The 22,512-nt window shown below is 37.0% G+C and overlaps 1 protein-coding gene across 3 annotated transcripts in view; it reads right to left on the bottom strand.

The window, feature by feature from the left end:
• TBC1D12 (TBC1 domain family member 12) overlaps nucleotides 1-22,512 on the bottom strand; it is a 110,386-nt gene that overhangs the window by 73,796 nt on the left and 14,078 nt on the right. For 2 of the 3 annotated variants that reach the window (XM_012766348.3, XM_012766353.3), the window contains exon 2: nucleotides 5,261-5,384. In XM_012766348.3, coding sequence (XP_012621802.1) covers nucleotides 5,261-5,384 — 124 coding nt within the window. Of the gene's footprint in view, nucleotides 1-2,662; nucleotides 2,682-5,260; nucleotides 5,385-22,512 lie in introns of those variants that run through there. The other variant, XM_012766360.2, reaches the window with a different exon arrangement.

Genomic DNA, 22,512 nt, shown 5'->3' on the forward strand with positions numbered 1-22,512 from the left:
TTTTTTTTTGAGACAGAGTCTCACTTTGTTGCCCAGGCTACAGTGAGTGCCGTGGCGTCAGCCTAGCTCACAGCAACCTCAAACTCCTGGGCTCAAGCAATCCTACTGCCTCAGCCTCCCGAGTAGCTGGGACTACAGACATGTGCCACCATGCCCAGCTGATTTTTTCTATATATATTAGTTGGCCAATTAATTTCTTTCTATTTATAGTAGAGATGGGGTCTCGCTCTTGATCAGGCTGGTTTCGAACTCCTGACCTCGAGCAATCCGCCCACCTCGGCCTCCCAGAGTGCTAGAATTACAGGTGTGAGCCACCGTGCCCAGCCTAACAGATGCAATTTTTAACATGGCTCGCCAACTGGTTCAAAAGGCCACAAGCAGGAATTTCACATCTACAACAGAACACATGTGATCATCCTCAAAAAAATAATACTATGAATATTCTTGTGAATTAGAAATTGACCATCAAGTTAAATGTCAAACTTCAGTTTGACTTTGCTATTATCCTAAAATGTTTTTTATTTTTCTTCACTGTAAACATGGGAAACACTAAAATTGATGAGAACTTTAATAAAAGTTACTATAGGAACAAATTTTTTTTTTTTTTTTTTTGAGACAGAGTCTCGCTTTGTTGCCCAGGCTAGAGTGAGTGCCGTGGCGTCAGCCTAGCTCACAGCAACCTCAAACTCCTGGGCTCGAGCGATCCTTCTGCCTCAGCCTCCCTGGTAGCTGGGACTACAGGCATGTGCCACCATGCCCGGCTAATTTTTTATATATATATCAGTTGGCCAATTGATTTCTTTCTATTAATAGTAGAGACGGGGTCTCGCTCTTGCTCAGGCTGGTTTTGAACTCCTGACCTTGAGCAATCCACCCGCCTCGGCCTCCCAAGAGCTAGGATTACAGGCGTGAGCCACAGCGCCCGGCCAGGAACAAATTTTTTAAAAAATATTTTACCTAAAGATAGCTTTCACTTATGAACTTCATGTTATCTCTGACAAGCTACAGGTACAAATCATATAAAGGCAAATTACATATACATATGGTAACATTTTGTTTTTGAAATAAGTTGTAGGAAAAATAAATATAATACCATATATATAAAATATACACATACAAAAATAATTCTGTTTTCCACACAAAACAATGAATTGTAAAAAGCCAAAAAATGTGAAGGGAAAGTGAAATGAGATATATCATACTATAATGTTTTATATTTTATAAAGAGAATATAATCATGTGCTATTTGTATAATTAATAATTAACAGAGAAAAAAGTTTGTAAATCAAATCTTAACTTTCCTATTTAGTGTATAATCTTACAGATGTCTTTTGATTAAAAAAAAAAAGAATTCTGGCCCCGAAACATAATCATACTCAAGAATATGGCAACTCAGCCAGATTTGGTGGGGTGCACCTGTAGTCCCACCTACTCAGGAAACTGACGCAGGAGGATCACTTGAGCCCAGGAGTTCAAGCCTGGGCAACATAGCAGGAACTCATCTCTTAAAAAAAAACAAAAAACAAAAAAAACTAAATAAAGAATATAATAACTCCATTCTGAATACCTGCTTTAAAAATGTATTATTCATTGAAATAATACTACTACTCTAATCTCCGAATAAATCTTACAGTTTTACCACTAAAAAAGCAAATAAAGCATCTTTAGAAAGCTCAAAGGAATTTCTCTTGACCTTAGCACCTTGAGCACTGCCTCATTTCTTCAAGAAGTTTTACACCTTAATTACTAGCTACCTCTTTATTTCCTACACCTTTAAGAGCTTAAGACTCTATCCTAAAAATTGGCAGGTATGTCCTAACATTCCTTCATGGCTTTATTGACAATATCTTCATTTCTGATTTCTGATTCCAAACATTCATTTGAAAGGAGTACATCGTAAAGGACTTCATATATTGTGTTATATTCATAATGTTTTACAGAGTTCAAAAATCAGGGCTGTGAAAAAATGTTTTCAAGTTGGAACAGAGACATAAAGTTGTAAATTTACCATGACTCTAAAGAGAAAATCATGCCTACTTTGAAAATGACAATTGCTGTGAATAGGACAGCAAAGTTAAACAAATAGGGGAGTGGAAGACACACACAGACGTAAAAAAAGGGAAAACAGAAAGTGAGAGACAGAAACATGTTCTACCACATGGCAAAAGTGAAATATATTTTGAAGGTGGAAAAGGTAAAAGGAACAATGACTTGACTATACATAACACCTCCCAGAAAACAAACAGAAACACAAAAAGAGCACCAAAATATACATTAGTACCTATATCCTTCTGGAAAGCTCAAAAATTAAAATAAGTGGCTGGGAGAAATCATTTGTAAAGGGACAGAGAAGGGGTTATAGAGGACAGCAATTGCATTTCAACCCCACTCTGTCTTTTCATGTATAAAAGAATTGTTCCTTTCCTGACCACTCATCAAATTTTCACACAATATAAATAAAAGAGAGAGAAAATGTGAGGCCTTGGCTTTCCGAAATGAAAATAGCAGATTAAAGACATACAGCATATTGGTAAAGATAATTATCTAACCAGTAATTTAGAGACTTATGGTAAGAAAATATCACAGAATGTTAGTTTATATGAAGATATAAAAATGTACACACATGCATATTTAAGGTAAACTACCATAAAGTCAATAGTACCTGTGCCAACCTTCAGTAGCAAGACCACTGTTTTGCCTCTAGAGGGCGAACTTGGTCTTCTGGAAAAACTAGACAAGAGAAGTTACTTTCAGACTTTAACCCCAAAAAAAGGAGATAAAATTTAAGATGTCACAATAGCGGAGGTTCACAACCTTTTTGGGCTAACAATGCCCTTAGTATCTCAGTAAGTTTTTCATGACAACCTCTAAACCTAAAGAAATACCAAATGGTTCTGTTTAATAAGTAGCTATGTGCAAACAATTTAATAATTGATTTACATGCTAACAATTAGTAATCATTTTTTTAAATACACATAAATTGAAAGAAAAAAGTTCTCATTCTTAAATATCAATTTCTAATTGGGCATGTATAGCTGTGGTGCACTATACAGCTTCTCAAACCTTGACTGATGTTAGACATCGCTCTCATTTCCAGATACTGATTTTTGTCCAGTATCTGATATTTATCACAACCTTAGAAAAACCAGATTCATAAGGATATTAATATGATGCCACAGAAAAGTACTACTTAATGTTAGAACTGTGTAATATTTCAAATTAATAGTCCATATGCACCACATGCAACAAATGTGGAGTATCACTGACTCAACCTCAAAAAATTTAAGTATCCCATGGTTCCCCCTGCCCATTAGCTGCAACACACCAGAGTCTGAGTTTGAGAATCATGCACTATAGTTTTCAATTCCCGCAGATAAACAGTCACTATTTTAATTATCTGTAAATAAAATTAATGTTTTTGTTTTTTATCTATCTATTCATTTTTTTGTTTGTATATATTCATGGGGTACAAGTACAATTTTGTTACAATGATATATTGCATTGTGGTGAATTCAAGGGCCTTCAGTGCACACATCACTGAAGCAACATACATTGTACCCACCAAGCTATCTTCCACTACCTCCCCATTGCTACCCCCTAACCCCAGTATTGTTTTTAAAGATCTAAAAATTATTTTCCTATATTACTTGGAAAACCAGTTTTTCTTCTAAGCAATAAAAGAACACCATTAAATAGTTAAGGGAAGATACTTTTCCCAATTTGAATGATGATTATTGCCCTAACGAGGTTATTTTTACGGTGTTTCCCCGAAAATAAGACCTACCCATAAAATAAGCCGTAGCAGGATTTCTAAGCATTTGTGCAATATAAGCCCTACCCCTAAAATAAGAAATAGTGATGGGCATGGCTACCAAGCGTATCTGCACAACCCATGCATTTCGTCACAGAGTGGTAAAGAAGACAAGCAGCCCTTCTCATCTGCCCCATCGCAACAGCTACTATCCCAGAGGTGACCAGAAAGGTGCGGGCAGCCCCACCAACAAGGTTGGCTCCCATCAGGTCCCGGCCATGCTGTGCGTGCTGCAAGGTGAGGCTTTGAGGAAAAATAGCACATCCCCTGAAAATAAGCCCTAGGGTGTCTTCTTGAGGAAAAATAAATATAAGACCCTGTCTTATTTTCGTGGAAACATGGTATATATGCTGGTTGTGTTAAATCTGGTAAATACAATTGGAAAAGAGAAAAATAGGAAATTTATTATGTATCTTCTTCTGAGCAATAACTTCTCTGAACTTAAATACTGTAAATTGATCCAGTCTCATTGCTTTCCATTCTCACTAATCTAATACAGAGAACTTAAAAAGTCAAATAAGATCAGAAAGTGTTAAGAACTCAAGAATGCAGGCCAGTGTGGTGGCTCACATCTGTAATCCCAGTACTTTGGGAGGCCAAGAATCACTTGAGGCTAGGAGATCGAGACTAGCCTAGGCAACAGAGCGAGACCCCTATCACCAGAAAAAAAAATTTTTTTTAATTAGCTGAGTGTGGCGGAGCATGCTAGCTACTCAGGAGGCTGAGATAGGAGGATCATTTGAGTCTAGTAGTTTGAGGCTGCAGTGAGCTATGATTGCACCACTATGCTATACCCTGAGAGACAGAGAGAAACCCAGTCTCTTAAAAAAAAAAAAAAAAAACTTAAGAATATAGATGTTAATAGGGATATTAGAAGAATTGGCTCCTAAATTACTGCGAACATATTACGTACCAACTCTTCTCACTTATGAAGCCCTTGGTTTAGGCCAAACACCAGAAAAATGACAAAGGAAAGAGTTCAAACTCATAATCTATTCAGTTTTTATATTTTACTATTTTATCAGTTCACAACTACCAATATTCATAAAATCTGTGTCACTGGCAAATGCTACCAAGTCCAACAGGAAATCAAATCAAAGTATGTGGTGAGAGTGATTAGCTGAATTTTTTTTTTAACAAAGATACCCAAGGAATAACTAGAAAAGAAAAATCAATGTTCTTTTTTTTTCCCCTCCCGCTAGCTTCCTCCCTCTTTGAAAATAAATGTTCTATTACTTTAAAGAATTTTCACAACCATTAAAGATAATAGATAATGTGCAGCCTGTTTCTGGAACCAAAAAAAAAAAAAAAAGAAGGTTACTATAAACATCTATAATCCTAAAAGTTTGTATCTACAAAATAAAGAATTAAAATAGAATATGGTTAGTTATCTAGAGAAGAATGCTTGAAAAGCTAGGGCAAACTACACGGCTCTATATTAGTACTTACCTGTTGAATGATTTTGGAAGTTTTCTGAAGATTCTCTCTGGGAGGGACTTTACCAAATAATTTCCAACCAGGAGCACTATGGACAACTGATTTGAGTTCCTTTGTCCTTTTTGGAAAAAGGTTTCTGAAACACAGAAAAGTTACATGAATTGTGTTTTTTGTAGCCAGAGAGATATTAAACAATACTTTTTGTTTGTTTGTTTTCAAGGTAAGATTTCTGTTTTCCAGGCTACAGTGCAGAGTCATCATCATAGCTCATTGCAACCTCAAACTCCTGGGCTCAAGTGACCCTCCTGCCTCAGCCGCCTGACTAGCTAGCACTACAGGCATGCACTACCATGCCTGGATAATTTTCGTATTTTTTGTAGAGACAGGGTATCACTCTTGCTCAGGCTGGTCTGGAAATCCTGGCTTTAAGCGATCCTCCCACTGTGGCCTCCCAAAGTGCTAGGATTACAGGCATGAGCTACTTTGCCTGGCCATTTAACAGTACATTTCAAAGCACGCTTATTACCAACGCAAATACAAAAATACCTTTAAACAAATTATTTCTACTACTTATACCACTATTAGACAAAAAAGGTTCAATTAAGAATACCTGGCTTATACAGAGGTATTAGAAGAATCATCAACAGAAATACTAACAAGATAAACAAACTGGAAGAAAAATGACAGCAAAAATTAAAATATAAATATTTGCTTTAAGCCAGCTACAAAGTATACTAGAATTAATAATACAAGTATGAAAATAAAAGTCAAGAATTTGAGAACCAGAAAGTTTAAACCACATAAAATAGCTAAAGAACTAAGTAATACAATATCTGGTTTAATCACAAAATATTACTATATTAAGTATTCACTATGTTAGGTGGTAAAAAAGGAATTTGTATGTTTAAAAGAAAAAAAAGCTATTTAAAAAATTGGAAAAATACTATTACTTACAGTAATAATTTATCAATTACAAAATAAAAATGCATCTACTGATCCCCCATTGCTATAATATGTATATATGTAACTTGCTTTTCCTAGAACAGCTACATATTGACTCTTTGGTAGTAAGTCTTCTTGTACATAACCAAGGAAAAAAGTACCTCTCACTGAAAAGAAAAACCTAAAAAAATCAGCACACATATCAGGGATTTTATCTATTATTTCCATGTCCTAACCAACCAAATTAAGTACCTTTATGTACATGTAAGCAACAATGAAATTCAAAATATGTACCTATCAAAATAGCATGACCAAGGCACTATGGACCAATTAGAAAAGGTACTGATAAATCTAAAATGAACTATCAACCTTTTCTATAAGATATGATATAAAATGGACATGAAGAAAATTTTAAATTCACAAAATTAGTTAGACACAGTTTCAAATTAAAGTACCAAATAACTGTTTATCTACATTCAAAATACCATATAAATATATCTTTAAAATACAGTATAATGATAACAGGAAATAAATTTTTAATGAACAATGTTAACAGACTCCTCCACAAGAATGTGGGCTAATCAGTTAACAAAGAAAAGAAACACTTTTATTTCCTTAGGTGTGCAATGGAAATAAACACATGACACTAGTGTAATTTCTATGTAAGATACCCTGGAGGTTTCATCTCAGAGATCAAGTACAGTGACATAATTATCTACTTCATAAGATTACTAAACAGTTGATCTACTTCCACTTCCACTTAAAAAAAAAAAAAAAAAAAAAAAAAACAGTTGAATGTTTTCAATAATAAATATGCTGAGGACTAGGAATACTTATAAGAAATAATTTCAAGGTCGGGTGTGGTAGCTCACACTTGTGATCCTAACACTTTGGAAGACCACGGCAGGAGGATTGCTAGAGGCCAGTAGTGCAAGAGGAGCCTGAGTGACATAGCGAGATCCTATCTCTATGAAAAATAAAAATATTAGCCAAGTGTGATCATGTGTGCCTGTATTCCTAGCTACTTGGGAGGCTGAAGAAGGAGGATTGCTTGAGCCCAGGAATTCAAGATTGCAGTGAGCTAAGATGATGCCACTGTATGGCATGGGCAACAGAGCAAGACCCTGAAAAGATCCTGCCTCAAAAAAAAAAGAAAAAAAAAAAGAAAAACAATTTCAAGCCTCAAAGAATGGCCTATTAATATAATGTTTCATATGTTGTGTATCACTTATCAATTTATTGCCTCTTAGCTCCATATCTACCCTTACACTATGTGATAATAGACAAAATTCCATTAAGCATTTCTCCTTTGAAATGAACATGAAACTGTTAAGCTTTCTGGGTAAAGGTTGCCAAAGGGACACTGTAGGACAAAGGGGGCTCTCTCATGGTTTTCAGCTGCTGCAGAGTGGTTCTTGGTATAAGTGTGAGGACCATCCAGTAAAATTCTGCTCAGCCACACGCCCAGACAGTATAGTCCCTTGGCAAACTTGCAGCCTCAGCAAATTTGCGGCCTTGGCAAACCTGCAAACTCAAACTGGAGATGGCTGTCCTGCAGCCCTCTCAACATAGAAACTCACTTACCAAAGGCTTCCTGCCACACCAGTGTGCAAATTCCCTGTGCAAGCCCCACCCAGCCAACTTGTGTACCCACTCCTCCCGGTCAGTTCTCACCCAGCCATACTCCCTTTACAACCACCATGTGACCTGCCTATACTCTAAAGGTTTCCCATCCACCCACACTAACAAACAGAGGAGAAAATCTTTGTCACCATATTTTATGCAAAGAATTCTTGGATGTGATACCAAAAGCATGATATATAAAAGAAATAATTGATGAATTGGGCTTAATCAAATTTAAAACATTTGTACTTCTAAAGACATCATTTATAGAAAATGGCAAACTAGGAATATCTAGGAGTCAGTCCCTCCACCAAAGTAAAAACTGAGCTTCAACTACTTTAGAACTCTAGAACTTGATCAGACATTTTAAACCACCAGAGGAGTGCTTGATGAAGGTAAAGGCTACTGATTTTTCATAAGTGAGTAGCATGCATAAACCAACTATCATCTCCATTTCTCAGACCCCCCACCTTTCATGCCAGTGGGAATAGCAGAGTCCATGTTCCTCGAGAGAGGTGCTGGCAGGAATATTGGGAAAAATGTCCTTCAGAAATTTGGGGTTCTGCATTTTGGATGGTCTGGCAGTGCCCTAGGGGACTGGTACAGATGGATGCATCAGTTCCAGTCCTCTCTACAGCAGTGGCTTTACTGACAGTATCTAACAGAACAATTAAAGAAAGTAGAAATATTTTTGTCCCCCTTTTTGGAGCCAGACATTTAAGTAAATCTTGTCAGATCACCACCTTACCACAAAGATTACAGGACAAAAACTTGTGACCATACATAGAAAAGAATACACACTTTGCAAAAATGCTAACGGGAATACTTCAGGCTGAAATTAGACATCAGACAATATCTCAAAGCCATGAGAAGAAATAATGAACACTGGTAAAATTAACTACATCGGTAAATATAAAAGCCAGTATTATTATACTCTTTGTTAGTAACTCCTTATTTTTCCCACATGATTTAAAAGGCAAATGCGGCCGGGCGCTGTGGCTCACGCCTGTAATCCTAGCTCTTGGGAGGCCGAGGCGGGCGGATTGCTCAAGGTCAGGAGTTCAAAACCAGCCTGAGCAAGAGTGAGACCCCGTCTCTACTATAAACAGAAAGAAATTAATTGGCCAACTGATATATATATATAAAAAATTAGCCGGGCATAGTGGCACATGCCTGTAGTCCCAGCTACTCGGGAGGCTGAGGCAGAAGGATCACTCGAGCCCAGGAGTTTGAGGTTGCTGTGAGCTAGGCTGACGCCACGGCACTCACTCTAGCCTGGACAACAAAGTGAGACTCTGTCTCAAAAAAAAAAAATAAATAAAAATAAATAAATAAATAAATAAATAAATAAAAGGCAAATGCATAAAAAAAATTTATAAATTTATGTTAATGGGCACACAATGTACAAAAATGTAATCTGCAACAATAACAATATGGAGGAGGGGGGGCAGAGATATATAGTTGCAGAGTGTTTGTACACCACTTGAAACTAATTTGGCATCATTTAAACTAGGCTGCTATAAATTTAAGGCATTAATTGTAATCCCTGTGGTAACCTGAGAAAATAAATAAAAATACATAGAAAAGGAATTTAAAAAGGAATCAAAATGGTACACTACAAAAATTTAACTGGAAAAAAGGGCAATAATAGAGGAATTGAGGAACAAAAAACACACAACACATACAGAAAACAAATAGCTAATTGGCTGAAGTAAATCCTCACTCCTCAGCAATTATTTTAAATGAAAGTCTCCAATTAAAAGACAGAATTCCATGCCTGTAGTCCCAGCTACTTGGGAAGCTGAGGCAGAAGGATTGCTTGAGCCCAGGAGTTTGGGTTGCTGTGAGCCAGGCTGAAGCCACAGCACTCTAGCCTGGGGAACAGAGTCAGACTCTGACTTAAAAAAAAAAAAAAAAAAAAAGACAGAATTCATATAGCAACAACAAAAATAAATAAGTGGGGCATGATTAAATTAAAAGCTCTGCAGAGCAAAGGAAATAATCAACAGAATGAATAGACAACCTACAGAATGGGAGAAAATGTTCACAAACTGTACATCTGATAAAGGGCTAATATCCAGAATCTATAAAGAAACTCTAACAAACCAGTAAGAAAAAAACAAACAAGCCCATTATAAAGTGAGCAAAAGGCATGAAGAGAAGCTTTCCAAAGGAAGATAGACAAATGGGCAACAAAAATATGAAAAAATGCTCAACATCAATAATGATCTGGGAAATGCAAATTAAAACCACAATGAGATATCACTTTATCCCTGTCAGAATGGCCATTGAAAAAGTCAAAAAACAACAGATACTGATATGGATGCAGACAGAAAGGAACACTTATACACTGTTGGTGGAACTGCAAATTAATACAACCTCTATGGAAAACAGTATAGTTATTTCTCAAAGAACTAAAAGCAGACCTGCCATTTGATCCAGCAATTCCACTGCTGGGTATCTACCAAAGAGAAAGGAAGTCATTTTATCAAAAAGACACCTGTACTTGAATGTTTATTGCAGCACAATTCACAATCACAGACATGTGAAATCAATCTAAGTGTCCATCAATTTGAGAGTGGATTAACAAAATGTGATACACACACACACCATGGAGTACTACTCAGCCATAAAAAATGAAATGAATTAATGTCTTTAGCAGCAATTTGGATGGAACTGGAGACCATTGTTCTAAGTGAAGTATCTCAAGAATGTAAAAATAAACACCACATGTCCTCTCTAAGAATTTGAAATTAATTGATGGGTACACATGGGCACATAGAGAAGCAAAGTCACTGGAAATCAAAAAGGCAGAGAGGGGTAAAACCTAATGGGTATAATAAACATCATTCAGGTGATGGGCACACTAATAGCCCTGACTTACGCATTATAAAAGCTACCATATAACAAAAACATTTGTACCCACTTAATATTTTGAAATTAAAAAGAAAGTAAAGGAGTTAAGCTGACTTGATTAAAAACATTAAATCCATTTATATACTGTCTACAAAAGACTTATTTTAGATACAAAGAGGATGAATGAAAAAGGATGGAAAATTATATTAAAAACAAATGGTAACCAAAAGAGAACTGGGTTGGCTATATTACTATCAGACAAAATAGACTTTAAGTCAAAAAAGGCTACACAAGACAAGGGAGAACACTGTATAATGGAATAAAAGGTTCAATCCAGCAAAAGAATATAATAATTATAAACTATTAATCATGCCTAACCACAGATGCCCAAAATATATGAGGCAAAAATAGAATTAAAGGAAGAAATAGTCCAATAATAACTGGATACTTAGTACCCTACTTCCAAAAATGGATAGACCAACCAAGCAGATTAGCAATAGAAGACTTGAGCAACACTAAAAATCAATTACATCTAACAGACATACAGAGCACATCACCCAACCATAGTAAAATAGTCTTCTGAAGTGCTCATGGAACATTCTTCAAATAGACCACATGTTAATCCATAAACCAAGCCTTAATAAATTTTAAAAGATTGATATCATACAAAGTATCTTTGCTCACCACAATGGAATGAAACTAGAAATGTATAACAGAACCAATGAGTCAAAGAAGAAATCACAAGGAAACCAGAAAATAAACTGACATTAATTAAAACAGAAACAGGGCATACCAAACATACAGAATTCAGCAAAAGCAATGCTAGGAGAAAAATTTATAGATGTAAACAACTACCTTTAAAAAAAAAAACAAAACTCAAACCAATAACCTAACTGCACACATTAAGGAACAAGAAAAAGGCCAGATGTGGTGGCTCATACCTGTAATCCTAGCATTTTGGGAGGCCAAGGCAGGAGGATCACTAGAGGCCCGGAGTTCGAGACCAGCCTGAGCACCATAGCAAGACTTCATTTCTATAAAAATTAGCCAGGTGTGGTGGTGGTATTAGCCTGTAGTCCTACTTGAGAGGCTGAGGCAGGAGGATTGCTTGAGCACAGGAATTTGAGGCTGCAATGAACTATGATGCTGCCACTCACTGCATTCTAGTCCAGGTAATAGAGCAAGACCCTATCTCAAAAAAAAAAAAAAAAAAAAAAAACTATAGAAAGCAAACTAAGCCCAAAGTTACTGGGAAGAAAGAAATAATAAAGGGAAGAGTAGATATAAATAAAATAGAGAATAAAAAACAATAAAGAATATCAATAAAACCAAAAGCTGGTCCTTTGAAAAGTTCAACAAAATTGGCAAACCTAGTCTAGCTTAGACTGACTTTAAAAAAGGGAGAATAATCAAATTACTAAAAGGAGAAATGAAAGTAGGCACATTACTACTCATTTTACAGAAATAAAAAGGATTGGCTGGGCACGGTGGCTCACACCTGTAATCCAAGCACTCTGGGAGGCTGAGGCGGGTGGATCGTTTGAGCTCAGGAGTTCAAGACCAGCCTGAGCAAGAGCGAGACCCCATCTCTACTAAAAGTAGAAAGAAGTTAGCTGGACAACTAAAAATATACATAGAAAAAAAATTAGTCAGGCATGGTGGTGCATGACTGTAGTGCCAGCTACTCAGGAGGCTGAGGCAGCAGGATTGCTTGAGCCCAGGAGTTTGAGGTTGCTGTGAGCTAAGGCTGATGCCATGGCACTCTAGCCTGGACAACAGAGTGAGACTCTGTCTCAAAAAAAAAAAAAAAAAAAAAAAAAAAAACAAAGAAAGAAAGAAAAAGGATTATAAGAGAATACTATGAATAATTATTCACATATAAATTTGATAACTTAATGAAATGAAAATTGGTAACTCTGTGTATATTCTAGATATACAGAGTACCAAAACTGACCCAAGATGAAACAGGAAATCTGAATAGACCTATAAGTAAGGAGATCAACTCAGTAATCAAAAGACTTCCAAACAAAGAAAGATGGATTCAATGGTAAAATCCACCAAGCAACTAAAGAAACCAATCCTTCCCCAACTCTTCCAACAGAACAAGAGAGAACACTTCCTAATTTATTCTACGAGGCCAGCATCACCCTGATACTAAAGCCAGACAAAGACACTGCAAGAAGAAAAAAAGGGCAACAGGCCAATATCCCTTATGAACATAAATGCAAAAACCTCAAGAAAATACTAGCACACAGAATTCAGCAGCTATTTATAAGGATTATATTATATACCACGACCAAGTGGGATTTACCCTCATAATGCAAGGGTGATTCAATATACTAAAATCGAACAATGCAATTTGTCACAGTAATAGAATGAAGGGTAAAACCACATAATCACCTCACTTGATGTAGAAAAAATATCTGACAAAAATTCAACACCCTTTCAAGATTAAAAACACGAAATAGAAAAATTAGCCAGGTATGGTGGTGCTCACGGGAAGTCCTAGCTACTGAGGAGGCTGAGGCAGGAGGAACACTTGAGCCTGGGAGTTAGAGGATGTAGTGACCTATGATCATGCCACTGCACTCTAGCCTAGATAACAGAGTGAGGCCCTATCTTAAAAAACCAAAAAGGAAATTTTGGACTTCCAAAATTAAATCCAAGAATACTAATAACTTTTTTTTTTTTTTAGAAACATGGTCTTGCTCTGTCACTCAGGCTGGAGTGCAGTGGTACAACCATAGTTCACCGTAGCCTTGAACTCCTGGGCTCAAGCCATTCTCCTGCCTCAGCCTCCCAAGCACCAGGGACTACAGGGATGTGCCATCACTCCCCGCTAATTTTTGTCTGTTTTGTAGTGACAGCGGTCTCACTATGTTATTCAGGCTGGTCTTGAACTCCTGGCCTCAAGCGATCCTCCTACCTCAGCCTCCCAAAGTGCTGAGATTACAGGTGTTAGCCACCATACCTGGCCGGAATACAAACTTTCTAAACCAAATAACAGTAGGACTTTTCATGGATACAGTCTCAGAATCTTGCTATGATCAGCAGGGATAAAAAGGAAAAAACAAAATAAATAAATAACCTCCAAAATAAAAAAGCCTTGTTCTAATATATATTGTAGCACAACAATAACAATCATAACAAGCTCAGAATAAAGTTTAAATTCTCATTAAGTCATAGAAAACAAACAAAAGCTAAATATGTTAAATTTATGTACTTAATAAACTTTGGTTGCTGTAAGAAATTTCCATGAAAGAAATATGAACCCACAGGTATCCAATTGCTAACAAAGGCCATCAGCTATTTTTCCACATTAATTTCTTATGCCACTAAGGAATTTTGGATTGGGTTTTCAGATTATCCCCTGCCACAAACACTACTTATAATATAATGTAACTAAAAGTATACATGGGGCAATGAAAAGTAATTTTTAAATATTGATACAAATACTGTATATGGAATTATGTTAAAACAACATTATAAATTAAATAGATTTTTGGTCAGCCTAGGAAGAGAATCATAAGTTTATTAAATCTTAAGGAGAAACTATAAGGAAAAGGTATACAAATAGGCCAAAAATATGTCATCCTTCTTATGCCCCATCCTTTGTTTCCCAATCCACTGTTAGAGGGTTGGTGAAATCGAGATCCTAATGCAGATAAAATGTGAGACTAGGTTCCTCCTTCTCATCTTTTCAAACTGAATACAGAGACAGATAAACACAAACATATACATATGCACTCTTCCCTTTCTCCTATCTCCCAAGAAATTCAAATTTCTTCAATTTAAATCAACACTAAAGGCTTCTTAGCAAAACAAGCCAAATGTGTTCAAGTGTGCACACACAATTCTTTCTTTCAGGATTCAGTGGTACTGTCTGACTGTATGAATGAGATCTATATGGCAGTGTTGGAGGAAGTGGTCATTCTTATTCATATATATATATATATATATATATATTTTTTTTTTTTGAGACAAGGTCTCGCTCTGTAGTCTTGGGTAGAATGCAGTGGCATAATCATAGCTCACTGCAACCTCAAACTCCTGGGCTCAAGTGATCCTCCTGCCTCAGCCTTCTGAGTAGCTGGGACTACAGGCCCACACTACCATGCCTGGCTAATTTTTTCTATTTTTGGTAGAGATAGGGTCTCTCTCATGCTCAAGCTGGTCTCAAAATCCTGATCTCAAGCGATACTCCCACCTTAACCTTCCAGAGTGCTAAGATTACAGGTGTGAGCCACGGCACCCAGTCTACTCTTATTTTGTATTATTCATATTCATGACATTCCTAGCTTCTCTCTGCCTCCTTATTCATCTCCACTGAAGGTCTGAATTTTGGTTTCAGATATTGCTGCCTAACAGGGGAGAGAGGATGTAGTGTGTTCTGCTCTCCTACTAGGGGCCAAGTTACCACCTCTGCACCCCTGTGATCCCCATCCCCACAGGAAAGGCCCGCTGTGTTAGTGATTGGCTGGGTAAATTTAATGCAGGTAAAGTATTTTTTTTTTTTTTTTTTTGAGACAGAGTCTCGCTTGTTGCCCAGGCTAGAGTGAGTGCCGTGGCGTCAGCCTAGCTCACAGCAACCTCAAACTCCTGGGCTCAAGCAATCCTGCTGCCTCAGCCTCCCAAGTAGCTGGGACTACAGGCACGCGCCACCATGCCCGGCTAATTTTATATATATATTAGTTGGCCAATTAATTTCTTTCTATTTATAGTAGAGACGGGGGTCTCGCTCTTGCTCAGGCTGGTTTCGAACTCTGACCTCGAGCAATCCGCCCGCCTCAGCCTCCCAGAGTGCTAGGATTACAGGCGTGAGCCACCGCGCCCGGCTAATGCAGGTAAAGTATTAGGAGGCTCACTTTAGTCACAAGTTGAAGCCACATCTTTTTTTTTTTTTTTTTTTTTTTAAGACAGAGTCTCACTTTATTGCCCAGGCTAGAGTGAGTGCCGTGGCGTCAGTCTAGCTCACAGCAACCTCAAACTCCTGGGCTCAAGCAATCCTCCTGCCTCAGCCTCCCAAGTAGCTGGGACTACAGGCATTCGCCACCATGCCCGGCTAATTTTTTGTATATATATATTAGTTGGCCAATTAATTTCTTTCTATTTATAGTAGAGACGGGGTCTCGCTTTTGCTCAGGCTGGTTTCGAACTCCTGACCTCGAGCAATCCGCCCGCCTCGGCCTCCCAGAGAGCTAGGATTACAGGCGTGAGCCACCGCGCCCGGCCTGAAGCCACATCTTTTGATCCACTTTATATCTGTATTAAAACTAAAGCTTGTAGATACCATCTGTGTTTCCTATTTTTTTTTTTTTTTGTATTGATTCCAACTCAGGTTGATAAAGAGGGTTTTTTTGTTGTTTTTTTTTAAACAGAGTCTCACTCTCTTGTCTGGGACAGAGTGCTATGGCGTCAGCCTAGCTAACGGCAACCTCAAACTCCTGGGCTCAAGCGATCCTCCTGCCTCAGCCTCCCAGGTAGCTGGGACTACAGGTACGTGCCACTGTGCCTGGCTAATTTTTTCTACTTTTAGTTGTTTGGCTAATTTCTTTCTATTTATAGTAGAGATGGGGTCTCACTCTTGCTCAGGCTGGTCTTGAACTCCTGAGCTCAAGCAATCCTCCCTCCTCAGCCTCCCAGAGTGCTAGGATTACAGGCATGAACCACCACGCACAGCCTAAAAGGGTTATTTAATATTAGTTCTCTCCAAAACTCAACGATCAAGTGATCAAGTTTTTATAAGTTGAAAAGTACCTTATTGCTTCAGATATGCTGGAAATATTAAGAACTATGTGTTTTCTAATTGTTTTCTTTTTTTACTCTGTGACACATCTTGTCAGGACATATAGAGAACAGAGAATGGTAGCATTAATCCATCTTTTCCTTTTAATTCATCCTCCACCCCAATCAATACTATATTCACATACACATCTATCTACACACACAGAAACAAACACACCACCCTCCACTCTCTCCACTATTTCATGTCCAATCTTTAGCAAAAAGGAATTGAGAAAATCAGTGGCAACAGTTAAGAAACAGCACCATTGAGAAACAGCAGTTTAATGTTTCTTTATTGTTGAAAATATATAAAAGAAAAAGAAAACAAGCATACCAAGAAAAAACTAATGTGGGGATAAGAAGAGAAAGGAGGGGAGAAAGGCTCTTTCTCTGCCTTCTTCCTTTGTGGCTTTTATAATTGAGGGTGGTAAATGACTTTAGCTTATTAATACGTGCTAATATTAATATTTGATTCACATATCTTTGTCTGTTGGCATTTTGTCAAGATTTTTTCATTTCTTTAATCACACAAAAGAAGATCTAGAAATGATGTAAGAGTTAGACCACATCTTATTAAAGGATAAAGCTAATAAAAAAAGGGCAAAATTTATTTATACCATGTAAGTTCTCTGCTCATGATTTCTTAAATAACAGAATATTCAGTGCTTGGGTCTTTAAGAATTGGCAAACTCACTTACATATCAGAGACAAAGCAATGTAAATCCCATAGTTTCTCAGACCGTGAAATTTGACACTATAGAAAACTGAGACTGGCTAATCCTGATTTCTCCCAACAATGTCAACTCTAGCAAAAAAAAGAAAATCACTATTTTTGCTTAACGTTTACATCTATATGACTATTTTAACCTTTCAGATTCATTAGATAAATTTTAATCATCACTTCAATAGAGCTGGACATTAAAAAAGGATTAGAATACTTTTCCAAACAGTGAAGAAACCAACTTTAATCAAAAGAGTAAAATCTGTTTAAAAAATCAGAAATTAGAACCTGATCTTCAAACTCTGTCTTAGGGGAAGTTGGACCACTGAAAACATAACTTCCTGGATTTCAGTTTCCCTGAAGAATAAAAAGCCAAAAAGAAAACATTATCTAGTGATCATGGAATGCCACAGCAGACTACATAATTAATTTAAAGAAATTTAGGTATTGTCTCTTTAAAATTCAGCACTTTGGCTACCCTTGAGTACTGTGGATTAAAGATCTGGCACAAAGATTACTTACATTCTTTCCAAACCTCAATCATTTTTCACTTGAAAAAGACTTTCAGCTGACTATATGCAAAAAAAGTACTTTTTTTTGCCAGATAATTTAGGCTTTTTTATTTCCAAGAATTTTCTTTTTCATACTGTTTCTGGATCTTGTCTTTGTCGTTATTATAAATCCTAAAAATTAAAAAAAGGAGAGAATTTTTACTTAACACAACTTAACTAACCTAGATATTTTCAGAGATCAGAGCTATCAAAAAGGGAGAGAATTCAATGTCACTTATTGTTTGTCAAAAAAACAGAAATTATAAGGCGGAAAGTGAAAGTTATAATTTCTAATAGTATTTTAGAGCTGCCAGGGATCTTAGAATATTCAGGTCAAAGGTTCTTTGTCAAGAATCAATGAACCTACATGAATGGGTTAGGAGAGGTCTACAAGTGTCCTCAAATTGTATGCACAATTTGAAATAAATGATGTGCTTACAAACATTTTTCTTGACCAGCTGTTAAGTTCTCCTAGGATTCAATGTGCCACTCACTCTACCACTCCCCCCAGATAGACTGATGACCCCACAAAGTACTTGCCAAGGTCACACCTATTTGAGACAAATCCTTTGCATAATTCCTTTTCTTTCTAATCACACTTATCTTGTTCATATACTCCATACTACAATCAAGATGTAAGAGCTTCACAACTATTCCTATTCTTGTCCATCCTATGCACTGTCAAAATGCTTTCCTTTAAACAGTTCAAAAATATAAATTTTCTTCTCCCTCCAGAATACAGTCCAAGTATATTCACCTTAGTAAGTCACCTTACTGTAAGCCTTATTTCTATGGTAAATAAATGTCAAGCATTATCTTATTGATAGAGATCTTTTTCTTCTTTCACAGCAGGTGAGAACAAAATAGAATACAATTAAGGGTAAAAGAAAAAAGTAATTATGAAAATATTCTTGCTTTTGTGCTGTATACTTATTATACCATGCATAAAATACTTCATGAAGAGAGTCTCTGTTCCTTTAAGCCCAATGGTAATATCCAAGACATTTAGAGGGAAGGCAGAAACCACCAGGAGAAGAAAAGAGGAAGGATATAGGACAGAACTTTTATGACAAGCACACAAACAGTAATAGGGAAGATCAGCAAAATATGAGCAAAATGTTCCAGTCACCAGGAGGTAAGATATCGTTTAACATAACAACATGACTCTATACAGCAGGGGTCCTCAAACTTTTTTAACAGGGGGCCACTTCACTGTCCCTCAGACCTTTGGAGGGCTAGACTATAGTTTAAAAAAACTATGAACAAATTCCTATGCACACTGCACATATCTTATTTTGAAGTAAAAAAACAAATGGGCAGGGCGGGCGTGGTGGCTCACGCCTGTAATCCTAGCACTCTAGGAGACCCACGGGCGAATGGCTCGAGGGCAGGAGTTCTAAACCAGCCTGAGCAAGAGGGAGATGCAGTCTCTACTTAAAATAGAAAGAAATTAATGGACCAACTAAAAATATATATACAAAAAATTAGCCTGGCATGGCGGTGCATGCCTGTAGTCCCAGCTACTCGGGAGGCTGAGGCAGTAGGATGGCTTGAGCCCAGGAGATTGAGGTTTCTGTGAGCTAGGATGCCATGGCACTCACTGTAGCCTGGGCAACAAAGTGAGACTCTGTCTCAAAAACAAAAAAAAAAAAACAACAAAAGAAATGGGCAAAACATCTGCATATGGCCCGTGGGCCATAGTTTGAGGACGCCTGCTATATACATAATCACCTAATGGAATCTACAAGAAAGCTCCTAGTAAAGTTAAGTAAAATAGGTTTGGCAGGATTACAGGATAAAAAGTAAGCACACAAAAATCAATCATATTTTTATATATTAGCAATGAATAGTTAGAAACAGATTTTTAAAAATGCATCATTTATAATATCTCCAAAAACATTAAATAGAAATAAATCTAAAACGTGGCAGGATATATATGCTGAAAACTTCAAAACACTGGTAAAGGAAATCAAAAAAGACTCAAATAAATGGATATACTGTGTTCAAGGATTGGAAGGCTCAAAATAGTAAAGACATCAATGCTAATCAAGTTAATTAACAAGGATTATTTGCAGATAGAGACAAGCTGGAATTGATATGGGGCCGGGTATGGCTCACACCCATAATACCAGCACTTTGGAAGGTCGAGGCAGGAGGATCACTTGAGCCAAGGATTTTGAGATCAGCCTGGGCAACCCAGTGAGACCTCATCTCTACATAAATTTAAAAATTAGCCCTGCCTGGTGGCACACACCTTAGTCCTAGCTACTCAGGAGGCTGAGGCAGGAGGATCATTTGGGCAAGTTCGAGGTTACAGAGAGCTATAATTGCACCACTGCATTCCAGCCTGAGCAACAGAACAAGACCCTGCTCTTTAAAACATAAAATAAAAATAAAATTGGCATAGAAAGGCAAAAGAAGTAGAATAGCCAAAATAGTTTTGAAGATTTATTTAGTTGTCTTCTGCATTAAAATGTATGAGCTCTAACCACTTGGTTGAGTTTATGGGGGGAAAAAAATGTGAGCTCTACAATATCACAGCTGCATTAGAATGTGAGCTCTGTATTCACCATCACCATATGCCCAGTGCTATGCTTTCATACAAGAATGAAAATCAGCTATTTTGAGGGTCTACGGAGAAAAAAAATCACCTCTGTTCTCAAACTTAGTCTAATGGAGGAGTGCAGAGTCTATCTGAGCTATTATTTCTATGAACCTGTCTCCTTGATAAGCCATTTATTCTATGAATCATTCTGTTCTAATATTATTCACTTTCTACCTTACATAATCATCTGAATACTACTTTTAAATTCTAAATGGTTTGAGAACAGGATTCATGTAACCTTTACAAGCCCTGCACTCATTAAATATTTGATTTTTTAAACTGACATAGAATAAAATTTACTGTTTTGATTTTGGTGTATAGTTCTACAGGTTTTGCCACATGTATAGATTTGTGTAACTACCACTGAAACTGAGATATAGTTCTATCACCCCAAAAAAACTCTCTTATGCTACCTCTTTGTAGTCACACTTTCCTCTAACCCCTGAAATGAGCCTAAAGATGGACTATGCCAATTTTATTTTTATTTTATTTTTCAAATTAAATGGACGATGCACATATGCCACAGTGACCTTCTAGAACTCTTACATGCTTATTTGAACCCATTAATGAGAACTCTCCACATGAAACCTGCCTGGACTACGCCCTGGACCCCAGCAAAGGCTCTGGCCCAGAGCCCCTCTTCTTCACCACCTCTCCTGGCACTGACCAAACTCCATGTGGCCTTCCCTATACCATATACCCCCAGGGCCTATAAGTAATAAAATCTTTATCCACCTTGTGTCTCTTATGATCACTGAAGGGGTAATTCTCCATTTTAAAAGAACTTAAAACACCCATCTCATGCTTCCTGCTAGTATCACACCATAGCATTTCAATTCATGTTTGTATCACTGGCCTCCACAGAAAGGCCTCTTTCTTTTCTTAGGATATAGTTAGTTGGTGCTCAAATATGCTTGCTGAATGAACAAGGGAGAATTTAGACAAACAAGATTAGAGAGAGGAAGGCGATAAAAGACAACTCATTCTGACTGGAAAAACATTATAAAATACAAGAATGAAAGAACAGAGCATTTCATTTCCTTGCCCCCAAATCCTCAAAAACTCCCTTCTATATATTAAAGAATTTTCATTCTTTACCCAAGCATTAAACGCTCTCCACAATTTGGACCTAAATTATCTTATTTTTCACAACTAGGAAAAAATATATAGTTGTCCGTCAGTATCCATGGGGCATTGATTCTAGAGCTTCCCTCAGATATCAAAATTCAAGGATGCTTAAGTCCCTTAAATAAAATGGTGTATTATTTACAAATAACCTGTGAACATCCTCCTATATACTTTAAATCATCTCTAGATTACTTATACTACCTAATATAATGTAAATATTTTGTGAATAGGTGTTATATTGTATTTTTTTTAGGGAACAATGACAAGGAAAAAATGTCTGTACATATTCAGTATAGATGCATTTTTTTTCCTGAATATTTACAATCCACTGCATGTTCTGGCATGCCTACAATCCATTCCCACTCTTTGCCATTGCCTTTTCCCCAATCCCTACTGACTGAAAAATGCCTCCAAAGTGGGCATTTTTGTAGTTTATGGTCCTGTCCCTCAGTCAGTGCTGATTAAACTGAGTTGTTGATAAAACAGGGACAAATTCATGTACAGGCTATAATCAGATCCCCTTAGAAACTGAGTCAGATGCTTGAGCTGATAAATCACGCAGAGTTGGGACAACTTCATATGGCCTTTGCAGGTGGAAACCATGGATTAAGCAACCAGGAGACAGAAAAGACACAAGAAAAGCCAAGCATCTCTTGAAAAACAGAGAAACTTCTGTTCCTGGCACTTTGTAACACAAGAATAGTTTATTTTCTATCTTTAAAATGTCCACAAGATGCCTATTATTACATATGCCAACAATAATCTTTTATTTAAGATAGCTTAAGTAGGCTTATGTTCCTTAAAACTGCATGAACCCTAAGATATCAGGAAACTGTATTCTTTTTCACACATTCTGTACTTTCCTGCCTATGCTATGGATAGCGGTATACACATCTTATCTTCCCTATTAAAGAGAAAACTAAGCTGGTTACACAAACTTAGAAAAGTATATACATTAAATTTAAAAGGTTTCTACTTTTGTGCATCAAATGATAACGTCAAGAAAGTATAAGCCGGGCGCGGTGGCTCACGCCTGTAATCCTAGCACTCTGGG

This window comes from Microcebus murinus, chromosome 14, assembly GCF_040939455.1.
Source record: "Microcebus murinus isolate Inina chromosome 14, M.murinus_Inina_mat1.0, whole genome shotgun sequence".
In the NCBI taxonomy this organism is placed as follows: Eukaryota; Metazoa; Chordata; class Mammalia; order Primates; family Cheirogaleidae; genus Microcebus; species Microcebus murinus.